Source organism: Monodon monoceros, unplaced genomic scaffold (assembly GCF_005190385.1).
Source record: "Monodon monoceros isolate NGI ecotype Baffin Bay Population unplaced genomic scaffold, NGI_Narwhal_1 Super_Scaffold_5, whole genome shotgun sequence".
Lineage (NCBI taxonomy): Eukaryota > Metazoa > Chordata > Mammalia > Artiodactyla > Monodontidae > Monodon > Monodon monoceros.
The window spans coordinates 70,830,246-70,850,226 of record NW_021703782.1 but is presented as its reverse complement, the minus strand read 5'-3'; the positions used below and the strand labels follow the sequence as shown (position 1 = coordinate 70,850,226).

General features: G+C 34.2%; 1 protein-coding gene across 5 annotated transcripts in view; it reads right to left on the bottom strand.

The window, feature by feature from the left end:
* VPS13A (vacuolar protein sorting 13 homolog A) overlaps positions 1 to 19,981 on the bottom strand; it is a 237,092-nt gene that overhangs the window by 50,963 nt on the left and 166,148 nt on the right. For all 5 annotated transcript variants that reach the window (XR_003790666.1, XM_029201746.1, XM_029201744.1 and 2 more), the window contains 8 exons: positions 19,439 to 19,542; positions 15,442 to 15,724; positions 13,066 to 13,461; positions 12,702 to 12,806; positions 12,432 to 12,578; positions 7,590 to 7,718; positions 6,842 to 6,975; positions 1,672 to 1,801 (listed from right to left, as the gene is read on the bottom strand). Coding sequence is in view for 4 of the 5 variants with exons in the window: in XM_029201746.1 (XP_029057579.1) it covers positions 1,672 to 1,801; positions 6,842 to 6,975; positions 7,590 to 7,718; positions 12,432 to 12,578; positions 12,702 to 12,806; positions 13,066 to 13,461; positions 15,442 to 15,724; positions 19,439 to 19,542 (1,428 nt within the window). In the remaining variant the exon portion in view is untranslated. The remainder of the gene's footprint in view (positions 1 to 1,671; positions 1,802 to 6,841; positions 6,976 to 7,589; positions 7,719 to 12,431; positions 12,579 to 12,701; positions 12,807 to 13,065; positions 13,462 to 15,441; positions 15,725 to 19,438; positions 19,543 to 19,981) is intronic.

The following is a 19,981-nucleotide window of genomic DNA, read 5'->3' as shown; positions in this document are numbered from 1 at the left end:
ATGGAGGTTATTAAGGTTAAATGACATCCTGGGGGAGGGGGAAGGTGTAAATAGGGTTCTGATCCAACAGTATTAGTTTCCTTATAAGAGATACCAGAGGGCTCGCTCACTCTCTCTTTGCCATGTGAGGACACAGCAAGAAGGCAGTCATCTGCAAGCCACGAAGAGGCCTCACCAGATTCACCAGAACCTGACCATGCTGGCACTCTGATCTCAAGCTTCTAGCCTCCAGAACCATTAGAAATAAATTTCCATTGTTTAAGCCATCCAGTCTAAGGTTATTTTGTTATGGCACCCTGAGCAGACTAATACAATATCTATTTCAAGAGTTTAGAAGAAACTTATCAAATTAAAACAGAAGAAAGGTGAAAGAATATAGATTAGAGCAGAAACAGGTGAAAATGATAACAAATGTATAAAAGAGATCATCAAAAGAGCAAATTGATGGTTTTCTGACAGACAAAACTAAACTGAAACTAATTAAATAAAATCTCAGCAAAACTTATCAGGAAAAAAGGAATGAAGGGACAAATAGTCTATGCTAGGAATGAAAAGGAGAATCATCCCCATAAATATTAAAAGATAAAAAGGTGAATATTATGAAAACATTTATATCAATATATTAGAAAACAGAGATGAAATAAAAGCATTCTTAGAAAACCTCTTACCAAAATGACACAAGTAGAAATAGAAAGCTGAACTGCCCTATATTTAATAATAAAATAGCATTCATAATTTAAAACCTTCCTACAAAGACTACTGCAGGTTAAGATGGCTTGGCTTCACTGGTGAACTCTAGCAAGTATTCCAAACATTCTAGAAATCATACCAATCTTACATAAGCTCTTCCAGAAAACAGGAAAATCATAGATATTTCCCAGCATGTATTAGAATGACCTTAACATCAAAATCTGGTTAGGACATTACAAGGCAGGAAAGTTACAGGCCAACTTCTCTCATGAATACAAGCAAAAGTCTTAAACAAAGCATTAGCAAGTCAATTCCAAAAATACAAGGTTGGTCTAATATTAAAAAAACCAACCAAATAAAACAAAGCCCAGATAACATATAATCATCTCAAAAGATTACAAAAAGTCATAAAAATTAATAAAAGTTCAATACTCATTTGATAAGAGAAATAATAACTAGTGGCAAGAAAAAAGACACTGGAATAGGGAACAAATTAAGATAAATTTTGAAAGACCAATAAAACTTTAATAAAACAATTTCTGAAAGTCATTTAATATGTTACTGCAGAATGTTTATACCTAACTTTATTATTATAAAAAACAACAGTTTGCCATCCAGAGATAAATTCTTTCATTAATAGATCCCTAAATAATCCTTCACAGAAGTTAAATTGACTTGGGATGACTTTCAATGCAAAGAATGTATTTATATTGTATATAAATTGAATGCTGAAAATACCTAAGTTTACCCTTTATAACATAATAGAAGCAAATAAAAAGGCAGACAAAATAAGACTGTTTCCAGTTTTAAACATTTCTGGTTAAGTTAAGGTTTGAATACTGTTTTAAAAATCTTTCGCAGTTTTTAAGAAGTGGAAACACAAAAGAGGCCTCAAAACTAGTAAGGCTGAAAGAGAGTAACTTAAAAAATAAATAAATAAAAGACTTCTGAGAACACCATAATAATCAATCCAGTACATACATCCTTTTGTGTTACTTCACCGTGGCTTTCTCCACATCTCCACTTCAGCTTTCTAGAGCCCACTGGATCAGCCCACGTGTAAAGAATTGCTTTTCCAGGAGGGAGGGAATCTTCTATTTCACAGAGGGAACTGACATAAATAGTAAAAAATATGCATTAAAGTAAGTGCAAGTATACGATTATTTAAAGAATCCAAAATAATACTTCATTAATTCTGAGTCCGTTAATTGAGATTTGTGATAGTTCTGATTAAGAGTAGCCTGAAAATTCTCCTCAGGCTTCCCTGGTGGCGCAGTGGTTGAGAGTCCGCCTGCCAATGCAGGGGACATGGGTTTGTGCCCCGGTCCGGGAGTATCCCACATGCCGCGGAGCGGCTGGGCCTGTGAGCCATGGCCGCTGGGCCTGCGCATCTGGAGCCTGTGCTCCGTGGCGGGAGAGGCCACAACAGTGAGAGGCCCGCATACCGCAAAAAAAAAAAAAAGAGTAGACTGAAAATTTTCCTTATACAATAAAAAAGTGGTTTTCTGAGAAAATAATGAGAATATTTCAAGGGAAATATTTGTCCTATTTAGGAAATAAATATCTCCAGGTTGCTGAAACTACTTTGTGAACTTTTGTTTTAATACAAATTAATTATAAAAGAAAATTATTCCACTTACTTTATCTTATCTATACCAAATCTAAGAGAATTTAATTGGTAACCCTTTCCAAAAAGTACTGTTTTTACTGTGGCAAAGACAATACAGCTCAATTATTTCTAAAAACCATAAGACATGGGATACAACTCTAAGAAACTCAGTCAACTCATAAAACGATTCCCCAAAAGAAAATGGAGAAGCTACAAACCAAAGAAATAATAAAATATAACTTTTCTGAGCTGAAGAAGCTGACTCTGCAGATTAGACTTCATTGGGTATCAGACTAAATTAATGGAAACAGAATATCATCCTAGATAGAGCTTTGTAAAATTTGTAAAATTCAAATTTTAAGAAAATAGAGGAAAACCTGCCTATAAACATCTAGGACAATCACAGTTACCCATGAAGAAATAAAAGTAAGACTGTTCTTACACTTTTCTGTAATACTGAATGCCAGAAAACAATGGAGCAATGGCTACACAATTTTGAGGCAAGAAGTTATGACTTAAAATTTTCTGTCAAATTGTTAATTTGCAAGAGAAAGACATTTTCAAATAAGCAATAGCATAACCTATTATCCACAAACCCTTACTTTTTCCAACCAAGCCAGAGATGACTAAAAATAAAATTTTAAGAACTAGGATGTAGAAATATTAAACAAGTAAACCAGTCAAATAAATTAACTTGTTGTTAATATGCTATGAATCAATGCAAATACCTTCAAGAACATATTTTTGAAAAACTAACCATTTTATATTCATCTGGGTCAAAAATCCCAAATTATATTGATAAGAAACTGAGAATTTGGAAAGAGAAATTAAAGAAAATGTAAACTACTCCAAATTTTTCATGGATGAATTAGCAGATAACTGTTTCACCCTCAAAATTTAAAATGCATCAAAATCGGGACTTCCCTGGTGGTCCAGTGGTTAAGAATCTGCCTTCCACTGCAGGGAACATGGGTTTGATCCCTGGTCGGGCAACTAGGATCCCACATGCTGCGGGGCATCTAAGCCCACACGCCGCAACTACTGAGCCCACGCACTCTAGAGCCTGTGCATCACAACTAGAGAGCCTGTGTGCCGCAACTATTGAGCCTGCGTACTCTGGAGCCGGTGTGACACTACTAGAGAAAAGCCCACGCGCCGCAACAAAGAGCCTGCACACTGCAACTAAGACCTGATGCAGTAAAATAAAATAAAATAAAATAAAATAAAATAAAGTAAAATATGCATCAAAATCTCCAAGAACACAAAATAATTATCTACAAGAGAAACAAAATGTATATTTTCCAAATCATCCTTAGAAGAAAATAATCCATATTACCAAAAAGTATGGCAAGGAATTATAAATTAGTTGTTATAAGAATTACAAATGGGTTCAACATTTTTTTTGGGGGGTTCAACATTTTTATTAGAAGACAAACAGGTTCTAACATTATAAAACTGGAAATAAATTCTCAACAACAGAAGAACATTTGATTATAGTGCATCTAAATGATGGAATATCATGCATTCATTGAAAATTGTGTTTTTGAAGCAAATTTACATGCTCACAATAGCTGTTAAAAACAAGAGATTCAGAAATATAAACAGATAGAGAGCAATAGTAAAAAAAATAACTGAATCAAAATGCTGACAGTGTTGGGATTTCAGGGATTATGTTTTTCTTTTCACAGTTTTCCTACAGAATTTTAAAAAATAATGGACAGTTGTTATTTTTATATGTAGGAAACAATTAAAAACCATATTAACAACAACAAAAAAGCCAAGGGTAGGGAAGGCAGAGGAAACAAAAGCCCTATATTCCTTATTTTTCTATGAAAAAATATCAAATGTAACCATGTTGATCAGATAAATTTGGTTTAAAAATATTTAGAAATGCTTTAATTCATATAAATTTTAATCTATTTAATTCACTGCAGAATATTCCTCATGAAAAAATTCATCTCAAATTTATCTCAGGAGGGCTTCCCTGGTGGCGCAGTGGTTGAGAGTCCGCCTGCCGACACGGGGGACACGGGTTCGTGCCCCGGTCCGGGAAGATCCCACATGCCGCGGAGCGGCTGGGCCCATGAGCCATGGCCGCTGAGCCTGTGCGTCCGGAGCCTGTGCTCCGCAATGGGAGAGGCCACAGCAGTGAGAGGCCCGCGTACCACAAAAAAAAAAAAAAAAATTTATCTCAGGAAATTCAAAGAAAATAAAAAGTAACCAGAGTCCTCAGAATGTTAACTATATATGTGTACAAGTCTTAACCTCACAAGAAAATAACAACACAATGTGACAAATACTTTAATCTATATATTAATTTTATAAATTTCCATTAAAACTGTAATTTTTAAGTTTCAGAATTTCTACACAGGATCACATTCTAGTTTCTCCCTTATCCCTTACTTTTACAACTGTAACAATGCAGTAGATAAAATTTCTAGACACTTTATATCTGAAATGTACTATAAAGAACAGTGCAAAGTCAAGGCCAAAGAAAAGACTGAGAAGTCTCTAGTTCAGCCTCAGCCAGGCTCAACCAGATGTCAGAGATTTAAGCTACAATGCCCTACATCATCCACAGTATGTAAAGAATTAACTTAGCTCCTGTGTATCTTAGAATGTTACCAGTTATGTACTATCCTTGACAGAATCGAGAAAATAGTCACCCAAATCATTTTTTGGAGGTCTTAATTCTGTGACAGTTTCTTTGGGAAAGGCTAGTTGAGGTACGTGAATTGAAGGACAAATAAGAAAAAACCCATTTGTTTGCCTTTGTCAGTGTTAATCAACCAACTTATTATTTTTATAATATGGATAATCATAGAAAACAGGCTCTACTCTCTCTCAACATCTTCCTCAAATGAGAGAACTGATAGGCAAGGAGGAGTTCTAGATATGTGCTAGCTCAAGCTTCAGGTTCTCACTCAATCAATGCCTATTTTAGTCAATGATTCGAAGTGTACAGTTAGCAGTGGAAAAAAAGCATAAATGCACTGATAAATATGAGCCCACTGATAAGTGACATGAAAACAAACTAAGAAAAGTAGACAAAGTAAATTCAAGACAACCTGGGACACATAAGTAGAGGAACAGAAGGTTACATAAATTGTAGTGGTACTAAGAGGATAAGGTATCACAGTATATTGAAACAAATGATACAATGAGTAGTCTTGAAATGTCAAGACATAAATATAGTCTTTAGAAAAGCTTAAAAATGTAGCGCTCCTTTCCTACATGCCTCAGCAAGAAAAAGGTATCTACTGTTTGAAAAAAATCTAAAGAATCAATATTTACATTATGTTCATTAAAAACAAATTTCAAAAATAGACAAAATTCTTATGATAAACCCTGACAATTTCCTCACCAGATTCCACAATGACCAAGATTTTGTCATACTTGCTTCAGTTCTTTTGGTTTTTGTTTTTGAAGCATTTAAAAGTAAATTATATCACTAATCATCAGGGAAATCAAAACCACAATAAGACATCACCTCACACCTGTTAGAATGCTTATTATCAAAAAGACAAGAAAAGAAATAAGTGTTGGCAAGGATGCTGAGAAAAAGGGAACCCTTGTGTATTGTTGGTGGGAATGTAAATTGGTGCAGCCACTATGGAAAATAGTATGGAGGTTTCTCAAAAAACTAAAAACAGAACATGTGATCCAGCAGCTGGATTATCTATTCAAAGGAAATGAAAACACTAATTCAAAAATTATATGCATGTTCACTGCAGCATTATTTATAATCACCAAGACATGGAAACAACCTAACTGTCCACTGATGAATGAATGAATATAGAAAATGTGGTATATATAAAATGAAATATTATTCAGCCATAAAGAAATCTTGCCATTTGAGACAACATGGATGGACCTTAATGGCATTATGCTAAGTGAAACAAGTCAGAGAAAGACAGATACTGTATCATCTCACTTATATGTGGAATCTAAAAAAAAAACAAAAAAAGAAAAAAGAGAACAACCAAAAAAACCAAACACACAGATACAGAGGACAGATTGGCAGTTGCTAGAGGCAGGGTTGGGGTGGATGAAATGAGTGAAGGTGGTCAAAAGGCACAAACTTCCAGTTATAAAATGTATAAATCATGGGGATGCGAGGTACAGCATGGTGACTATAGTTAATAATACTCTATTGTATGTGTGAACGTTGCTAAGAGAGTAAGTCTTAAAAGTTCTCATCACAAGAAAAAAAATCTTAACTGTGTTTGGTGATGGATATTAACTAGACTTACAGTGGTGATGATTTTACAATATATACAAATATTGAATCATTATGTTGGACACCTGAAACTCATATGTTATATGTCAATTATGTTGGAATTTTTAAAAAAGTAAATTATAGATCTCAAGTCAGTTTTAACCCTACTTCAGTATACTTTTTTTTTAATGAGGACATTGTTTTACATGGCCATAATGCCATTAACGGTGTTTATACTCTTAGGAAATTATCATAAAGTCAATGTCTCATCAGCTAGACTCTGCTAAAATCAGGGGATACTGTATTTGTAATAATCTTCTTACCTTTGCTTATATTGAACAATGTCATTCTTGGTGTGATTTATTAACAGGAATGGAGCTGCTCCATCACGATAATCTGAAAATGTAATAACTGTAGAATGCTCAGCCAAATTAACTTCTGCTATAATACCTCCAAGCTAGAAAAAAAGGAAAAGAAAATATTCTCTAATGTGATCATTTTCCAAAGAATATTAACCAATAACATTTAATAATAAAAGCTATTCATAACTTAATATATTTTTTGATGATTTGGAAAGTAATTCAGGATTTTATACCGCATTTCTGGAAAACCATGACTCTCAATTATCATATACAGATGGGTCAAATTCAAGATGTGGTATATTGTAGTATTCTAGGCACTTTAACTCAGCAGTCCCCAACGGCGGAGGGGAGGGGGGAATGTTCAGACAGTAATGTGAGCGATGGTTCGGTCACTAATGTGAGCCATGGGGAGCGGCACATGAAGCTTTGCTCGCTCGCCTGCCACTCACCTCCTGCTGTGCGGCCCGGTTCCTAACAGACCAAGGACCAGTACCAGTCCATGGCCCCTGGGTTGGGGACCCCTGCTCTAACTTTCCATATAACAGTTAAATTGTTTTATGTCTCTTGCTTCCTTTTAGAACTTTTTCCCTTTGCAAAGAGAAATGTTTGTTCATTTTTGGTGAAACAAACAAAAAAAAATCATTTAATAAAAAAAAATTAGTAAGTATATATTAGCTTCTCTAACTACACACACAAAAGAATCACTTACCTCATTATCCAGATGCAATAAAATACAACTTTCTTGCTTGTTAAAATGTATCTTTTTGGGAGAGCCTTCACTTCTTTCAACTTGAATGAGAAGTTTATTAGAAGCATCCTCAGGCCAAAAGGGGATACACTAAAACATATATTACATATATTTATTTAAGTAAAACTGATTTCACCATAAAGACCTTTATCATTTTAATAAACCCATCAGAGTAGACTTAAAATAGTCTTAAACCTCTTTCAACACTGCTCTGGTTACTGGACTGCTTAGCTATAAACTGCTGACTTCAAGATGGGGTGCCACTTGGGGGCACTTTGAACACAAGCAGTAATGGGTAGTAAGTTGAAGAGTTACTAATAGAGCGCTGTGAAGAGGCGTTAGTGTGGTCCAGATCTAGAGATGGATTGAAAAAAAGTAAGTAAACTGAGCCAAGTGATCAGTTTAAAACAGGGGAATGTTCAGTTACTAAAAGTTATATTTGGGTTGTGGGCATCACTTAGTAATTAAGCAGTAGTCAAAGTACACACAAATGTCAAGTCAGGACATATATTAAATCCAGAGTCCTGGAAGTCAAATAAGGATTAAAAAAGCAAAAACAAAAGCAAAAACCAAGAGAAGTATCTAAAGTCTAAAGTTCAGAGTAGAAAACAGGCTCAAAATCTTAAGAAACCACCTGGACATCAGTGATCTGGAAACCAGACTAACGGAATAGGAGACAGTCAATGCACCCAGAAAGAAGACGAGACAACAGGAGCTGGAAACAAAGAAAAGAGCTAAAAGGACAGGAATGGAGAGCCAGCCTTGTCTGTAAACTATTATGTAAATCAGGTCTTAGTGTGATCCGACTCTGACCAGGCTGGTAACTTCACATAATTCAATGAGACTGCTCATGTGCTCATCATCACCATATGACCTGAGGGCAATGTAGAAGAAGCTAGATGTTAGAGTCAAGTGCCTTAGCTTGATAAAGTCAGTTTTATTCAACCATAAAAAGTAATTAATGGAACTAGACATGGTTAAGGCTATAACAGGCTGAGAAAATTCCCACTTGAGGCTTCTTGCAACCCAGTGGAAACTTATCTGGGAGTCAAAACAGTAGCAATACTAATCCAAGCATATTTCCCAAGAGGAACTGAGAAGACTAAAAACGATGTGCTCTCTGAAAACCCCCAAGCCTTGCTTATTTGTAAGCCTTCCTTACAAATCAACACAGCTAATAATCATAAATATGCATTTTAAGTTAAGGTTGACTACTGTAAGCCAAAATTAAAATGTGAAGATTTTAAATTAGCAAAAGAAATTTATCTTAAGAAAAGCTGAGGGACTTCCCTCAGTCCAGTGGGTAAGACTCTGGGCTCCCAATGCAGGGGGCCTGAGTTTGATCCCTAGTTGGGGAACTAGACCCCACATGCATGCCTCAACTAAGAAGTCTGCATGCCACAACTATAAGACCACATGCTGCAACAAAGATCCCACATGCTGCAACAAAGATCCCACATGCCGCAACTAAGACCCGGCGCAGCCAAAATAAATAAATACATGTTAAAAAACAAAACAAACAAAAAAAAAGAGAAAAGCTGAAGTTGACAACAAAAAGTAAAATAAAAAATAAGTTGTTGTGCATTTGTAATTGTAATTACTGTAAATATAAACTAACTGTTGGAAGACAGAAGCTTAAATAAATGTTAAAAAAAGCGAAAAGCTGAAATTGATAACAAAAAGTAAAATAAAAAATAAGTCCTAATGCATTTGTAATTGCAATTACTGTAAATATAAACTAACTGTTGGAAGACAGAAGCTACAGATTAGGTTTTTAAAAAGAGAAGACCCAATAATCTTATCTGCAATTGACGTATAAGGCAAGACATAGAACTACTGTAAATAAAAGTATGGAAAAACATATACCTAGAAAATATATAGAGTGAAACAAAGCTGCAGTTATAATTTGGCATCTAGATATATAGAGAGCTCTACATCCAACAAACCAAGAATCCACAGACTTAATGAGCATATATGAAACATCTGCCAAAGAAAATCTATATCCATTCAACAAATATTTGAGAGTATACTGTGTTTAATCACTGTTCAGAGCCCTCCAATAGCTCTCTCCATTTCACTCAGAGCAAAAGTTAAAATCCTTGTAATTCACAAACTTTTGTGTCACAAAGTTCTGCGTGATTACTCTTTATCACTGTTATGTCTTGTTCTCTTCTAAATACTTTTCCCTCTCCAATAATATCGGCCCCTTTTGCTATCCCTCAACCATGCCAAATATTCTCCCATTTTAGGGCACCTACCCTGGCTGATCCTTTGTCTTTAATGCTCTTTCCCCATATATCCACACTGCTGAGGGGTCCAACTCCTGGCTAAAAACCTATGTGCAATTTTTCAGGTCAGACCACTGGTAATTACAAAGGCTTTACCTTTATCTGGCAGGTCTCACAGGGCAAAGCTGCCCTCCCCATACCAGACTAGGTGCACAGCCAGTTCACTGCATTCTCAAGAACTCAGCCCCCACTTCTAGCCATGCCCTTACAAATATCTGCATTCCTACTACAGGCATCTTTGTCCAGAGGCCTCTTTACCAGGGCCTTTGGCAGAGGCCTTCCTCAAGAATCTCTGCAACACCTCTTTATCAAGGAGAGAGGCGGAACTTCAAGATGCTTTTTCTCTACTCTGACTTGGTGCTCAGTACTTTTCCATTCCTAGCCCTTCTCCTTTGTTTTCTGCCACCCCCAGATCCATAAAACAGTAAGAGCTATTTGTTCAGGGCTCCCCTGACAATGACACTACCCTCACTGATCCACCTCACCCCTAACTAACGTTGTTCCATAGGAAAAATGGTACAAGGGGAGGTGGTGCTTTCTTCAGTTTAGCCTCTTACTTATACTATTGCAGTAAGTAATTAAAGTCCTGAGTGTTACTTTCATTTTAGCTTGTTGTCTTTATCAGCTATTCCTGTACCTGGCATCTCAGCTCCAACTCAGCTGAACTCTTGACAAGTGTACCTCTCACATTTTCTCCAAGTTTGTTCAAATGTGACCTTAGTAAGTCCTATCCTTGACCACCTTATGTAAAATTATAGCCCACTTCTTGCTCATTGGAACTCTTAACACCTCTTAGCCTGTCTTATTTCCTTTTTCCCTATTAGACCTGTCACCTTTAAACATACTATGTATTTTACTAGTTGACTATAGTATTATCCATTTAATGATTTCCCTACACTCCCACTGAAATGTAAACTACACAAGGACAGGTACTTGTGGTTTTGTTAAAAGACGTATCACAAGGCACATAAGGAGTACACACAATAAATATTGTTGAAAGAATGAACAAACAGGCAAACATGAAAAACGGTACACCTTCTAGAAATGAGAAATGTAATTATTCAAATAAAAAACTCAGTTGGGGCTTCCCTGGTGGCGCAGTGGTCGGGAGTCCACCTGCCGATGCAGGGGACACGGGTTCGTGCCCCGGTCCGGGAAGATCCCACATGCCGCGGAGCGGCTGCGCCCGTGAGCCATGGCCACTGCGCCTGTGCGTCCGTAGCCTGTGCTCTGCGACGGGAGAGGCCACAACAGTGAGAGGCCCGCATACCGCAAAAAAAAAAAACTCAGCTGAAGGCTCAAATAGCATATATATATATACACACACTGTATAATATATATAGTAAAAGTGAAAATCTATGAAAATATATATGTAGAATTTATCCAGAATGAAGCAAAGAGTTATACAGATAGAAAATATAAAAAAGATAATAGGATATATGGAAGAAAGAATATGAAGTTCTAGAACAAATCTGATTAAAGACCCAGAAAGAGGAAATGGACGAAGAGGAGAGGTAGTATTTAAAGAGACAATAGCTGCAAATTTTACAGAAGGTATGAAATATATTAATCTACAGGTCTAGGAATAAAGTATCTCAAGCAGGATATATCAAAGGAACCCACATGCAGACAAACAGTAGTATGACTGCAGAACATCAAAGACAGAGAGAAAACTGTGAAGGCAGCTAGAGAAAAAGGAAAGATAACCTCCAGAGAAATGACAGAATCACAGCAGAATTTTCAACAAAAATGGAAGCCAGAATATAATAAATGCTACAACATGTAGAAAAAAATAGAACTGATTATCAAGAAAAAGTATCATAAAAGAAAGGTGATGATTAAAACTTTTATGGATAAACACAAACTGATGGTATTTACCTCCAAATCAGCTCTAAAGGAAATGCCAAAGCATGGTACATCAAGAAGAATGATTCCAGAAAGATGGTGTCAAAGCAAAAAGGCATAATGAATAAAAATAGCAAACACTTCTCTAATAATCCTAACATACTCAAAATAAAATTTCTTCAGAAGTATTCTATTAACCTCAGGCAGTCTTTCAGAAAGCTCTTACCCAGAGACCTAATAGCTACAGATAGAGTAGAATCAAAATTTCATTCCTAAGACACTACTGTCTTCCTAAAATAACTAGCTTAACCTACCCTATAAAGGCATCTCTAACAGCTTCCTAAAGAGAATAAATAATTTCCTTCTCTTTGCTGCATTTATACTTTACCCAGTCTTCTACTGCCATATTTAACGACATTTGGTTAGTAATTATTAAATGTCTACCTCTATTATCAAGCAACACATTCCTAGATGACAATGTTCGGATTTTAATAATTAATTATTTACTTGGTTTATTCTGGTACAAATAAATACTCAAATGTTCATGGAACTGAAACAAAATTGGGAGGTGGGGGTGGAGAGTTAGAACATTACATAGTGATTTCATGTATCAAACTTCAAGGGAAAATGAAAATCTAAAGAGGTACCTTTTTGAAATTCATCTACCCACCTGCTCCAAATCAAGAGAGAGCCATTTATCACTTCCCTCTTCAGCCACTGATATACGATATTTACTTTTGTTTTTAAGCAAAAAAAAGGGTGTAAAGGTGACAATTCTGGTAATGTTAAAACTGCTAAGATCTATAGTGACACCAACCTACAGGAAAAAAAAATAGCAACATTTCAAAAACTATTCCATTATCATAACATCCTGATAAAAATTATTAAGTACTCAGTAGAGCTTAAAAAAAATTTCCTGATGAGCATAAAATGAACTCACTTGATATTCCATTTTCAGGCCCTTACATTTAACAGCTCCGTGACTACCAACAGTATCAATTGAAAACTGATCTGACAATTCACTATCAGTTACCATAAGCTGAACCTAGAAAAAAATATTTCAAATATATTAGTATTTCGGTACCTTTAAAAATTCCTACCTAAGTTGATATATTTTTTGCTTTTTAGCTTAAACTAATATTATACTGTTAATGCACTAAACCCTTCCCAAGACTAAATTTTAATCTTTTTAACCTCAAATATTTCACAAATGTTATTTCTATTTCATAATATTTTATTCTTCTAAACAAACAAAAAGGACTGATAAGTAGATAAAGAATGAAAGTCAAAAAAACTTCACATACCTTATTGTTATTAAAAAAGTGCTTTGGCTGAAAAGAAAAGAGAACTGGCTTTTTATAATTAGGTGGATGCTTTCGATGAATTCCATCTGCTTTATACTGTAACATTCGACCAGTTTTATTGACCATCCAGTAAGGACTGTGAAATGCCATAACCGTCTGGCCAGTATTATAAGTCACATGGATAGCAATATCTAAATCAGTCTTTTCTATTTCTGTAACACAAGTAAAACTGATGAAACTAATATCTTGTTGATTAGGTTTCATATGATATTCACTTTTCCAATCATGATTAAGATAGTCAAGTAATTTTAAATGCAGCCTGGCTTTATCCAACTGTACAGTACAAATCTGGGCTGAATGGCCTTCATGTAGAGTAAAAACTCTATGTTCAGTGCCCTATAATAAAAAAAAATACAGTAAATTTTTAATGTTTCAGAATAATACACCAAAATATTCTATTTAATGATTCCAAATGCTATACAAATGATTCTGAAATACCTCTGTCAGAAAAAGAAGACTTATGTTCACGTTCTAACTTTGTCAACTGTATAAATTTCTATAAATTGAGATTTGAGTTACTGTATTTGTAAAATGGTCTAAATGATCTACTTCAAAGGACTATTGTGAAAATAAAATAAAATAATATAGTGTGAAATTCTGCTGGCACTAATGAAGATTATAAAACACTATAATTAGTAAAACAAAAATCTTATCCACTAGTGATTTTAGTTGTGAAAACTACAAAATAATGAAAAATGTATGTAATCCAAAATAAGCAATCCCTACTAACTCTCATTTTTGATTTTTAACAAACTCTCATAACCCATTTCCAATCACTGTTTATACTGAATCTTACGTAGCTTTCAAAACTGTTCATTTCTCTCCACTCACACTTGCATTACCTTAGTTCATGTCACTGTAACCTCTCCCTTTAAGAGTCTCCTAACTGCTCTTATCTCCTCTAAGCCCTTTTCCACACCGCAGCTAAACTGTCTTTCTAAAAAGTGACCATATCCTTTGGAAACTAGCAAACAGAATGTGATCCCTAAAAGCATCAAGTTAAAAGTTCTATTAAAATGCAACATAGATAGACATTCCATCTGGGTATTTCACCTGTTTTTCCAGCAACTCTAATCTGGTTCCCTCCTGTTATAACATGGGAATCTCTTCACCTTAAGATTTTAAATTACTTAAAGCAAAAACAAGGTAAGGTGTCAATACTTGACATGTTCCACAAAATAGAAGAGTAGTGCTGGTGGTGCTAGAGAGGTAAATAAATGGGAACCATATGCCTGTCAGGCACTGTGCTAAGTCCTTTACAAACATTATTTAATTTGATTTCACCATATCCCAATCATGAAAGTTTTATTACTATCCCCCTTTTATAGGCTTGGACAAATGATTTAGAAAGATAATGTAGCTTACCTAAAGACATAGCACTAGTAAGCGATAGAGGTAGGATTCAGTCTCAAATCTATCTGACAGCAAAGTGTAAATTCTTAACCACTATGTTATCTGTCAACCATATGGAAAACAGATATTCTTAAACCACAGATGTGTTCACTCCCCCACTCCGAAAAAAAATTTAACAGAAAAGTGTAAACAGAGTAAATCCCAATAATTATTAAAAGACTGCAATAAAACAAATAATATACTACAATGAAGAACTACTTTCTTATATTTGACAAGCAATGGCAAATGGAATATTTACTTAAAATCCTAAGATGGAGAGATTCCTGTTACAGCAACAGGAAGGAATCAGATGCAATATCTTAAAACAAAGAGTATTTAAAAGAAAAAGCATCTTTATAGGGCATAAAATCCTTTTAGAAAACTAGCACAAGAATAATACAATGTAGCAAGTTTTAAGTCTAGTACTATCATTTTAATACTAATTCTCATACATGTTTGAAAAGTTAGTATCCATCTTTTAAATATACATGAAATATACATGCATGGAAAAGACTGAAAAATATATATTTTAGAACTGAAATGATAACTTCATCAGAAGTGCTACCTTCAGATAATGTGATTACAGACAATCTTAATAATCTCTATTTTCTAAAATTTTCTACAGGAATATCTATTACTTTCATAAATGATTTTTAAAATGGCATATCATATTTGTGTGTATGAATTATATTCAACTTAGTAACCAGATTTCTAAGGTAAATCAGTGGAAAAAAAATTTTTTTAATCTTCTTTCATATACCATGATTGAAACATTTCTTTTCCATTTGAAGAATATCTGTACTGTCTATTCACCAGTACTATAATTTTTATTAGAATTTTAAAACATTGTTTTATTGTTCATAACTTTAAATAACTAAAGCTACAAAATCAAAGACAGGAGGGCATTAAAAAATTCCAGAATACCTCTATATAATAAGCAATTTTGTAAGGAAGAAGATTTCGGAGTAGAATAGGTGGCCACAAATGCATTATATATGGTAAGTCCCAACCATCTTCTGAATACACTGACACAGATGTCAAATTATCTTTTTCTGGGACAATATTAATGATAAATGGCTTCTTGGAAGGGTTTATAGATCTACATTTCTTCTTGAGAAAAGTGCCATCATTTTTTATAATTTCTTCAAAATCAATTCCTTCACACATTTGATAGTCCTCATCTTCTGGCTTCAGGGAAAGGAGTGATCTACATAAAAGATTAAAAAATACATTTTAAAATGCTTTAAAAGAAAATACATGTTTAATTGTTTGATTACAGCTTCAGAACAATGAAATTATCTCCCTCCATACTATTGTAGTAAATTTTTATATTTTCACATTCTTCTTAGAGATAGGTAAGATAGACATATAGATACCAACATACATCTTAACTTTCTGGAAACCAATCAAGTTATTTGGCTTCCAAGAGAAGAATATTTTTCTTACAAACTTGCTGTCTTAAAAGTATGTTTACAAGATAATTGGTTTCTCGCAGAAAATACGTAATCATACAGGTCATATATGCAAAACACACACATACAGCTGTGACTTAAACACTGAACTTAAAGAAGTTGGCTTTCCTGGATATGTGGTCCCAAGTACATACCATGATTGAGTTTGTGAAGCAAAAATATATTTCCACTGAAAAATTAATCACTGGCTTCTCAAGGTTAATCAAATGAAAGCTTTCAATAGATACTTAGCTTTACAGAAATGTTGAGCATAGTTGCAGAAGTGGTTGTAAGAAGACAGCAATAAAATTATTAGGTGTCACATATGATTAATCCTTATATTTAAAAATCACATTCTTTGTTTACATTGCAAATGTACTTTGGGTTTAATAATTTTTTTAAACCTAAGGTGTGTCCACGTATAAACACTTAAGTATTTTTATACTTGTAAAACTAATTACCTATGATTGTGACACTATCCCTTACTGTGTGACAAGTGTCAATACTATCTCTAGCTGTGATTGTTTTCTTAAGCTCTAGTCCCCCGAGTTTTAAATATCTACTACATATTTCTGTAATGATGTCGGACGGTGCTTTAAATTGCTAAATTGAACTCTGAACCCTCCACACCCACTTCTCTGTGTGTCCTTTTTTCAGGAACTTCCAGCTCTTGGCACTCTGGACTATAAAATAATATTAACTCTTCCTTATTCCCCCCTTACATACATAGATATAGTTACCTGTCAAATCATTTATCAGATTTAGCCTATTTTACTTCTACATTCTCTCTGAAATTTCATTTTTTTTCCATCAAGACATTTATTGGACTATTATTTACCAATGAGAAGGTAAAACTGAAAATGAACAAATGGTAAGTCATTCTTTACTCTTAAGGAGATACCAATCACATGGGAAATGTAATGTTAAAAGATAACTACTGCACTGTGATAGGTACCCCCCCTCAAAAAAAACCCAGATGTACACTGAAGACTAAGGGCATGAAGAGTGTGGTTAACTCTTTCTAGACTGGCTGCAGAGTGTTTTCCAGAGGTCACAATTTCCCCCAAAAGCTTTGTTTCTGAAGGGTAGAGCTGAACTAGAGACATATGCAAGGTTAAAGGAAAGTTTAAGAAATGAATGAAGAGAAAACATGAGAGACAGATGATCAATGGCAAGAGGTTTTGAGTGAGAAGAGCTGATGCATTAAATGGTCTTAAAACAGAAGAACACCAAATGTTCTGAGAGAGGAAGAAAGAAATAGATATTAAAGATGAAGATAAAATTTATATAAATGGGGGCAAGACAATGAGCAAGCAACTATCCCAACGTGGACTTAACCTTTCAAATTTCATATTCCAACATGCACACTACATTCCAGTCAAACCCCTAGTCTTTTATAGACCTGTACAAATCCTGTGCATTCACGCCTCCTTATCTTTGTTATGCAATTCCTTCCATTTAAGATTGCCCTTCCCCACTAATCTCCACATTATTATATTTTAACTACAATTCATGTACGTCTCTCAGGAGTTAATCATTAATCCCTTCTTTCCTTTTCATAGTTTTCTGCAACTAAAACTTTTTCTATGATTCTCAACAACCCATTGTTTTCTACTTTCTGTACCTATATAATATATCAATCTCTCAAGGGGAATAGCCATGCCAATTCCTCTTGGTATCTTACAGTAGTGCCTTCCACACAACAAAACACTTGGTAAATACTTGTTAAATGAATTAAATTTAAGAATAAGTATACCTAAATTCTACAGAATGATACCCATTTGTCAATTTAAGACCTCACATCTTAAATATGAGTATCTATATCTAAGCATTAGATTAGAAGAATATCTAATGTGAAGTCCAAGCTAGTCAGTCATTAATAATTCTAATTAAGATAGATTAACTTCCATGTAACAAATATTTAGCCTTGAACAAAAAAGTGTAAAGATACTCTAATGGCCTAACTTTTCTCTTCTATGGACAGAAACACAAAATATATAGTAATATTTACTAAAAATAAAGCAGAATGCCATTAACTTTTATTATCCAAGGACAAAATGGATTTCCTCACAGAAACTTTTGAACATATCTTACATGCTACTTTTTAATCTAGTCTTATAACCCACCCCAAATCCTCTCTAGAACAAGGTCAGATACCATAAACAACTATTTTGTGGTTGTTCTCTAGACAATATAACTCTTTCCCTCAGCAAGTCTGAACTAAGCAATAAAACTCATTAGGGTTAGAAGGTCTAGGCAATAAAACACTCACTAAGGTGAGCAGGTCTACTCTCTGAAAATATGTGCCTAAAACTGCTAGGCTGTATTCTAAGCATTAGGGACCCAATCTTGAACTCCTACGTATGGGGCAGAATAAATAGAGGTAAGGAATATTTTAGCACTGCTTGTAATTTTGCCTCCATCCTTTTGTAGCATAGGTCTAAAGGTCCATGTCTAGAGTGTGTTTTGAAATGGTACTTAACAAACTATGATGCTTATTCTGAGGAAGTTTTTATTCTCCAAGAGAGTTTAATCTCCCTAAAAGAGATTATCTTCAATTCCAGATTAAATATCCTAAATAATAACAATACTTGTTTGTAATATTAAGCCTATGATTAAGAGACTAGCCCATCATTAGTACTGTTACAATTTTAATAGTCCTTTCTTAATACATAAAAGATTTTATATGTACTATACAGCTGACCCTTGAACAACATGGGTTTGAACTACACGGGTCCATTCATAAGCAGACATTTTTCAGCAAATAAAGTACTTGATGACTAGCAGTTGGTTGAATCCATGGATGTGGAAATAGAGGTGTGGAGGACTGACTGTGGGACTTGAGCACCCAAGGATTCTGGTATCTGCAGTGGGTCCTGGAAACAATCCTCTATGGATACTGAGGGACAACTGAATGTGTATTTTTGACTACATGGGCGTCAGCACCTCTAACCCACATGTTGTTGAAGGATCAACTGTCTATCTCTATTTACATTACAATTCTATCAATGAACAATTAATAGATAAATATGTAGATTAAAAGATAAAATATTTTACATTTTCTAAAGAAATTTCTTAAAAATTCTATCATAAAACCCTAAAAAAGTAAAAATCACTTCATAATAGTGTAAATAAATCTAGAAGCCACCAATCATGCTCAGTAAGAAATTTTTTAAAAATCATAAATATATATGACTATGGCCATGATAGTTATATTGCAAGCATGTAATTTATATTTACTAGTGAAAGCATAGATAATTTATAGGATATACATTATACACATTAAGTTAAATAATATTTCTTTAAAAAAATCTTCTAAGAGTGCCGAAACTTAAATAAGTTAGATGAGATATTAACAAGATAAATTTGATCATGGTTTGATAACTTAAAGATAGATATCACTACTAAATCAGAAACTAAAAAGTATATAAGAGACCTTAGGGCAAACAAAAGGATAAAGAAATAATCACCGGTAAGATGCTAATGGTATGTTAAATTCACTTCCAGGTGAAGCCGTTCCCAATAAGGTGTCCCCTCCATAAACATAAAGTGGTATTGAAAAATGATTTCTAATCTGGGAAAGAAAAGTAACATTTAGTATCATTAATCTAAGAATCTAAAGACATTTAAAAAATATTCCATCTAAATATCCCAGCAAAGGAATTATCAGGCAATATTTATCTTGCTCATATAAATTAGAAAAAAAAATCCCAACATGCAATTATCTTTGCTAAAAATTACAAGGAAAGTTTCCAGTTTTAGAGAAAAGGAATCTCAAAAACAAAACTTTAAAAATCTTAGAAGAAAATAACATCTTCTTGAACTTGATATAAGGAATAACTTTTCATTTAGACAAAAATAGTAGAAAAAATTAATAGGAAACATATTATATCCAAGTTTTAGATGTCTATATGATAAAAGTGAAAAACAGGCCACTGGCTGGCAAATGTCTACCTTTTTACAGCACTGTTGTATGCTACTCATTGAATCAAAGAGTGTGTAGGGAACAGCTC